Source organism: Dryas octopetala, chromosome 7 (assembly GCF_963921425.1).
Source record: "Dryas octopetala chromosome 7, drDryOcto1.1, whole genome shotgun sequence".
Taxonomy (NCBI): domain Eukaryota; kingdom Viridiplantae; phylum Streptophyta; class Magnoliopsida; order Rosales; family Rosaceae; genus Dryas; species Dryas octopetala.
The window spans coordinates 5,412,555-5,421,061 of NC_141372.1; the positions used below are offsets into that span (position 1 = coordinate 5,412,555).

General features: G+C 36.7%; 1 protein-coding gene across 1 annotated transcript; it reads left to right on the forward strand.

Moving 5' to 3' along the window:
- Positions 1–1,611: 1,611 nt before the first annotated feature.
- On the forward strand, positions 1,612–8,061 carry LOC147278889 (uncharacterized). Its single transcript, XM_086251626.1, has 12 exons — positions 1,612–1,851; positions 2,151–2,278; positions 2,416–2,478; positions 2,727–2,848; positions 3,345–3,460; positions 3,588–4,395; positions 4,691–5,422; positions 5,854–6,075; positions 6,151–6,246; positions 6,336–6,530; positions 6,639–6,752; positions 7,539–8,061. Exons 1-12 carry the CDS (start codon positions 1,745–1,747, stop codon positions 7,797–7,799), a joined length of 2,964 nt encoding a protein of 987 aa, XP_086107752.1. The 5' UTR covers positions 1,612–1,744; the 3' UTR covers positions 7,800–8,061.
- The last annotated feature ends 446 nt before the right edge of the window (positions 8,062–8,507 follow it).

Below are 8,507 nucleotides of genomic sequence, written 5' to 3' on the forward strand. Positions count from 1 at the left end.
TTCAAACTTTTGAAAGAAGTTATGAATTTATTAAGGCTCCTGAAGAGCTCATAAGATTATGGAATGCTTGAATATTAGATTTGATATAAATAACCTTGGGAAATGAAATAGTGTCTCGAGCTGCAGATCGAGTACTGTACTAGTGAAATTCTTATGCCCAACGGTTATTCAATCTATTGGCACTAAGAATGATTACTTGCTTCCTAAGGAAGATGTAAGAAAGATCTTTGGTCCAAAAGCACCATATTTTAATGTGCCTTATTCAACTTAAACACAATGCAGTAGACCGAATATAGCATCGGTGATTGTGTCATATAATTTTTCCAATACTCAAAGTATTTTCATAATAATTCATCTCTTTTAGAGATAATTGTTTCTAACCACTTTATTTAGTGGAATTATATTTTGTTTGTATTGCTCCAATCTCAACAGGATTTCAACATATGATGACAAACATATATCCCCTGATAGTATGGAAGCCATGTTCATACAGGCATTGTCAAACTCCACTCTTTAGAAGATGAGATGTGAGATATCATTATTTGCTGGATTATTGAGCCAGTCAAATTAAAGCTTGTTGTTATCAGGGGGAGCATCCAACCATTTTGCGTGTTGTACTCTTTTCACTTCGACTAGGTTTTTGTCCCATCGAGTTTTTCCTAGCAAGGTTTTAATGAGGCAAAGCGCATCCAACATTGTATCAGTGATATTGTAAAAGTTGCACTCTTTTTCCTTCGCTTTGGTTTTGTCCCGTTGGGTTTTTCAAAGCAAGGTTTTAACGAGACAACATTCACTGATTGGAGAAATACATCAATATCAGGGGAGCGTGCCATCAAACATTGTACTCTTTTTCCTTCGTCCAAGGTTTTTTGTCCCATTGGGTTTTCCTGACAAGGTTTTAATGAGGCAGTGTCGTGTGCCCATCATATCTATCAGAAACACATGAAGATTGTACTCTTTTCCTTAGCTAGTCTTTTTCCCATAGGGTTTTGGCTAGTAAGGTTTTTAATGAGGCAATTGTCATATTCAATGGACATCCAAGGGGGAGTGTTGTAAATATCATTAATTATGTGGCTGTCCATTATCATGTTTAATATTTATCTCATGTATTATCTAGAGCAATTGTATAGATAATTAAGAGGAGTCCAATTCATTGTAAAATAGGAGACCTTAAGGGTCTATCCCAGGTCATCTAAGAGCCTATAAATAGAAGCCTTATGTGAATGAGAAAGATACTCTGATTTCTCCCCAATTCTCTCTTATGTTCTCTTTACATTTCTCTTTATTTTATAACAAATAAGGATTAAACTCGAATTTTATGTTGAAATTTCTAAAAAAGAAGGGGGTGTCGAAAGCAAATTGGGGACTACTAGTGGAATCCACAATGAAAAAAAAAAAGAAAACGTTGATCCAACTTCCAAATCGAAGCCCAAGCCCAACCTAAGAAGACCTGAAATCATATGATAACCCGAACAAAAGTTGGGCTGCTTGGGCCCCCATTGGCTCATATATCAAATTATCAACCCAACTCGACCCTGTCTTCTAAGTTTCAGTCCACGACGAACGTACGCAGAAGGGTATTTACGACAATTTGTGTTTCCAATTTCCTCTGAGAACCCGGCTTTCTTTTATGTAAAAACTCTCCTGCTCACTGCGAACTTCTGCTCACATACTCTTCGTCATAGTAGTCTCAGATCCGTCTCTCATCGTCACTGTCACAGATAGAGAGCGAGAGTCAGTCGCCATGGGCACGAGCTTGGCGTTTAGGGTTTCTCTGCTTCTTCTGCTATTCTTATCGTCTACAAATCTCACTCTTTCGCTTTACGAAGATCAAGTTGGTCTCATGGATTGGTAAATTTCAATCTCACTCCTTTTATTGTATTTCCTCGATTTCTTTGAACCCTAACGAAGCTAATTCTCTATTTTGTTGAGTGTATATAAACTTCGATACCGAAACTTTGTATGTTACGCCAATCGCGTCTGAGCTGTTAATCTAGAGCTTTTTTTTTCCCCCAAAAAAGTTTTCCGTTTAGGTTTGTTACAGATTCTCAGAACCAATCAGAGCTTCGATTATACTCAGTTCATTGATTTTGTTTCGAATTCATAATTTTAGATTGATTTTTTCTAAGTGAAGTTTTTATGCATTGCAGGCACCAGCAGTACATAGGGAAAGTGAAGGACGCAGTGTTTCATACTCAAAAGAGCGGGCGAAGGCGTGTTGTGGTATCTACTGAAGAGAATGTTATAGCATCACTTGATCTCCGGCGCGGGGAGATATGTAAGTTCCATTTTTCACTAGCTAAATTGGTTTTCATAACTATAATCAATACAGAATAGAATCAGAGATGAAATTTATTCTTTAGTATGGGCTCAAGCCTCAAATCAAATGTTAACCTATGCTTTTGTTTTGTGCAGTTTGGAGGCATGTTCTTGGGAGCAATGATGTTGTAGATGGAATTGACATAGCCTTGGGGAAATGTAACTATTATGCCCACATTCATCATTTTCTGATATAATGTTTTACACTGTGTCTCTAAACTATATGATTGCTTAGCTTGAACTTTGTGTTTAAAAGACTCATTATTTGGTCATAAACAAATTTCACATTATAACAGTACGGGGTTTGCTAATAAAGAAAGAATGAGCAATGAAAGTTATATTAAAGGCTTGAGCTATGAACTTATATTGTTGGTCAAACAGTTGAACATTCCATTTGATATTTTCAGATGTCATTACCCTTTCATCAGAAGGAAGTATTTTAAGAGCATGGAACCTTCCTGATGGTCAGATGGTGTGGGAATCTTACTTAGTGGGCTCTGGGGCCTCAAAATCATTATTAACTGTCCCGGTTAGTAAATGAAATTTATACTCACTGGTATCTTCCAATTTAGCATATTGATATGTCTTATATTTACTCTCTCTCTCTCTCTCTCTCTCTCTCTCTCTCTCTCTCTCTCTCTCTCTCTCTCTCTCTCTCTCTCACATCCATTGTTATTAGACTACAGTTTTGTTCAGTATCCTTATGGTTTTTGCAACTGACTTTTTTTACATTTAGCAATCATGGTTCCTGATCCCCCAGTCACTATTATAAGAATCAAAACTTTCTTCCAAATTAATTTAGCTGTGTTACAAGATCGTATACTGCATTTTCATGCATCATTTTCTGCCTTCTCTCTGGAAGCAGGCTTTGTTGTTCCTTTTCATTAGCCTAATTTGCACCTTTTGGAATTTCTGGGTCCTTCTCTCTAATATGCTCTGTGCAGGTTGCACAGGTGTTTAGGCTGTAAGACAATCAAATATATCTACTTTTTGAGTATGTGTTTCATTATGGTTGTCTTGTGCAGACAAATTTGAAAGTCGACAAGGAAAATGTGATCCTTGTTTTTGGTAAAGGGTCTCTACACGCTATTTCTAGCATTGATGGTGAGGTTCTTTGGAAAATGGATTTTGCATCTGAAAGGTATGCAAATTTATAATTTTATGTTTCTAATGTTATCTTCTATAGGATAATATTATGTTTCATTATTTTTTTTCGTTTTAAACATTGCTATTTCGTTAACATTTTGTGTTGTTTTCCATGTTTTCAGTGTAGAGGTTCAGCAGATTATTCAGCCTCTTGGAAGTGATATAATTTATGTACTAGGATATGTTGGTTCGTCCCAGTTTGATGCATATCAGATCAATGCTAGGAATGGAGAGTTGCTGAAGCACAACAGTGCAGCTCTTTCGGGTGGCTTTTCCGGGGAAGCGCTATTAGTTTCAAGTGACATTCTTGTGACATTGGATGCCACTAGGTCAAAGTTGGTAATTATAAGCTTTCGGGAAGCAGAAATTAGCTTTCAACAGACACACATATCTGATATTATTGGGGATTCTTTTGGAACACCAGTGCTTTTACCGTCAAAACTTCCAGGAGTGTTTTCTGTAAAAATTAATGGAGCTGTGATACTCATAAAAGTAACTGGTGAAGGCAAGTTGGAGGCAACGGAGAAAATAAACAATGTGGCAGCTTTTAGTGATGCAATCTCACTTTCAGAGGGCCAACAAGCTTTTGCACTAGTTCAACATGGAGATGGTAAGATCCACCTCACAGTGAAGCTTAGTCATGACTTGAGTGGTGAATTTCTCAAGGAGAGTATACTTATGGACAATCAGAGGGGGCTTGTCCATAAGGTTTTCATAAACAATTATATCCGCACAGACAGGTCTCATGGGTTTAGGGCTTTAATTGTTATGGAGGATCATTCACTTTTTTTGATACAACAAGGTGAGATTGTCTGGAGTAGGGAGGATGGTCTTGCTTCAATTGTTGATGTAGTGACTTCAGAACTACCTGTGGAAAAGGAAGGTGTATCTGTAGCAAAAGTGGAGGAAAACCTCTTCGAGTGGCTTAAGGTATGAATGATGATGTGCTCTAAATGGAGTAGGAGACTTAGAATTAAAATTGAAAGATTTCCGTTTTTCTGCAAGTTTCAGCATAACAGCATATGTCATTGGACTCTATAGAACTGCATGGGGGTGTGTGTTTGATATGCAGTGTGATGTACTCTTTGATATTTTGCATACTTTTGTAGTCATTTTGGACCAGGGTTTTAAATATGAAATCTTAATATGTATTGTTTTAATGCATCTGATTGACTGGTTCTCCTCTCATAATGTGGTTTTCATTTGATTTTGTGTTGTTTTGAAGGGACACTTACTAAAGCTTAAGGGAACCTTGATGCTTGCAAGTGCTGAGGATGTCGCAGCTATACAAGAGATGAGGTTAAAAAGTTTTGAAAAGAGCAAAATGACCCGAGACCATAATGGTTTTAGGAAGCTGCTCATAGTTCTTACGAGAGCAGGAAAACTTTTTGCTTTGCACACTGGATACGGACAAGTTGTCTGGTCTCTATTACTTCCTACTCTGCGTAAATCTGAAACGTGTGAGTATCCGACTGGGTTGAATATTTATCAGTGGCAGGTTCCCCATCATCATGCGTTGGATGAAAATCCATCTATCCTCGTAGTAGGTCGATGTGGACGAAGTTCTGATGCACCAGGTGTTCTTTCTATTGTTGATGCATACACTGGCAAGGAAATTAATTCAGTCGGTCTTGTACATTCTGTTGTGCAAGTTATCCCACTGCCATTTACTGATTCAACTGAACAGCGCCTTCATCTACTAATAGATGTAAACCAGCGTGGACATTTATACCCAAGAACATCTGAGGCTATTGATATTTTTCAACGTGAATTCTCAAACATATACTGGTACTCAGTTGAGGCTAATAATGGCATCATCAAAGGACATGTATTGAAGAGCAATTGCATCCAGGAAGTCATAGATAATTACTGCTTTGAGTCCAGGGATATATGGTCGATTGTATTCCCATCTGACTCAGAAAGGATCATTGCAACTGAGACAAGAAAATTGAGTGAGGTATGGTTTCTTGCTTTCACGTATTATATGGGTGTTTTGGGAACATAATGTCCTTGAAAGATTTCTAATTTTTTCTTTTTGGCATTTTAGTTCTATTACTATCTTCACTTAATTTATTTTCTCAGGTTATTCATTCTCTGTTTTTTTTTTTTTTCATTTTTAGATTATTTGTCCTGAAACTTGTTTTCTAGTGGAAATTGCTATTTCTTTGGATCACTGCTTTCACTCCCAACCCCTATTTCATTCTTTGAATTCTTCATTTTTTCTTTTTTGCATTTCAGTTTTGTATACTGTGTACTTGGGTTTGCGTCCCCTTGCTGCTTTCTAATAAAATGGATTTACTTTTCAAAAAGGAGAAATGTTGGTCTTTTCAGTCTTTGGAAATGCTCTGCTGTATATATTTTTTGTAACTGAGGTTAGTGGTTCTCTAGGTGGTTCATACTCAAGCAAAGCTTATCGCAGACGAAGATGTGATGTATAAATATATATCTAAAAATCTACTCTTTGTGGCAACTGTTGCACCAAAAGGCAGTGGTGATATTGGAACAGCTACCCCCGAGGAGTCGTGGTTGATTGTATATCTTATTGATACTGTAACTGGTCGCATATTGCATCGTATGACCCACCATGGTTCACAGGGACCTGTCCATGCTGTAAGCTATCCTTCTGCTTTGTTTATGGTGTGTCAATGGGAGACATTCTCTTAACCTTTTTTATACATCTTGCAGGTTTTCAGTGAAAATTGGGTTGTTTACCACTACTTTAATCTTAGAGCACACAGATATGAGATGTCAGTCATTGAGATATATGATCAGTCCCGAGCGGTATGCTGAACAACTTTATTCTCTTATGTATTGTTCTGTCTGTTTGGTTCCCAATTGATATGCAAACTGAATCAAAATACAATTCACAGGATAACAAGGATGTTTTGAAGCTTGTTCTTGGGAAGCATAATCTTACTTCACCTATTTCTTCATATTCTCGACCAGAGGTTGTGACAAAATCACAGTCTTACTTTTTCACGTATTCTGTTAAAGCAATAGCTGTGACGTTAACAGCAAAGGGTATAACTTCGAAGCAGCTCCTTATTGGTACAATTGGTGATCAGGTCAGATACTGCCTCTGAGCATCCTGAGTCACTATTCTGTTTTGTTCTTTGAAACTCTATTAAAGGACCTGCATTTATATGAGCCTTTAACGAGTAAATATTCTGTAGGTTTTGGCACTTGATAAGCGTTATTTGGATCCCCGTCGATCAGTCAACCCCTCACAAGCTGAGAAAGAGGAAGGCATTATACCTCTAACTGATTCATTGCCAATAATTCCTCAGGTATGCCAATAGATCATCTTCATTTAACAGTATTTCTTGAGAAAGCACTTAATGTTCTCTGAGATCCTCTTACTAGTCAGCAGCAGTTACCTTCAATCTTCTACTCTATGATTACTTTTACTAAAGTCTATTTGCTAGTAATGTAGTCATTGCACTTTATATGTATGAGGTTTAAGTATACTGAATATAAGCTAAGTTTGTTTGGGTTTGACTTTCCTTTATTATTATTATTGTTATTATTATTATTACTATTATTCTTGTTTTCAAAGAAGAAACTTTGTTATATCATGTGAATCATCTGCTGTATAACTTTATGCAATGTTTAGATATTGCATTCTTGCCATGGAATCTGAAAATAGCTGAGGTGTTTAAATTGCTAATGCAGCTTCTTGTGAAATGGGAGATGTGCTTATTGGTCCCTCCTTTAAAAGGGTCTCATAGTTCCTTATGATGGAGCTTGATTATGAATTTATTACTTTTATTATAGTTAGGCTAATCTGGTCAAGGATGTGGAATTATCAGGCCTACTTAAATCAATATAGAACAGTCGCGTACAAATGAGCCATCAAGCCCTTCATTGACTGGTTCTTTGGGATCTGGGTTCGGCCCTTTGACCCCTGAGGATCAGACATCAAGCCAAATTGAGAGAGCTCTATTTCTTGGAAACCCACATGGAATTTCAGCATGGCATATCAAGGATGCAGTCCTATTTTTTTTTAGCCACGTGCTTTGTTTCTGTTAATATTTGGTCCCTAAAATATTTACTTACAAAAATTGTACATGCAGTCCTATGTGACACATGCTCTTAAAGTGGAAGGACTTAGAGGCATATTGACAGTACCTGCCAAGCTGGAGTCAACAACCCTTGTCTTTGCATATGGAACGGATCTGTTTTTCACTCAGCTGGCACCCTCAAAGACCTATGATTCGCTGACTGATGATTTCAGCTATGCATTGCTTCTAATCACCATTGTTGCACTCATAGCAGCAATCTTCATAACCTGGGTTTGGTCTGAGAAAAAAGAACTACGAGAGAAGTGGAGGTAAGATCTCTAATTCTTTTATCCTGACATTTCTTTTTGCCCTTTAGTTTTAACTTAAATTAGGAGGTTCCCACTCCTGACTTGTAATTTTAGCATGCCTTCCTTTAGAGGCATTTTTGTTGTAAAATTCCATATTATTTAGTAGTTTGTATTGATAATCCAAAAATTGTGTTCTTCATGTTGTAAATTTGAAGTGCAAGAAAATGGTCACACTCTGTTTCACTTCATTCAGATTTTCTAGAGAAGTAGAAATGTGTTGTCCACAATTTCCATTTATTGGAATATGATACCATGTGACCACCCATTCACGAATTTTGCTAAACGAATCCTGATTATGGTTAAAGGTGAACTTGGAGTTTGGTACCAAATCTGGGTTTTTATTTTATTTTATTTTATTTACCGAAGTAATAAATGCTTGAAATAATGAATTCCCAATTAATTCGAGGAGTTAAAATTTCTGCGTTGTGTACTGACATAGGCAGTCCATGATTGAACTTCACTGTCCTAAAAATTGTTGGCTCTTTCCTGTATCGGTGATTGCTATGCACGAGTCTTCCATAACGTGTCGTAGCAAGTTAAAGTAAAAGAACACAATAAATCAATAATATAGATTAACAATACAAATAAATAGCTTGGCCAAAAAATAAATAGTAATATACATTTGTACAAATTTGTTACATTAAATTAGTAATTGTATGTGTATCCCATATCA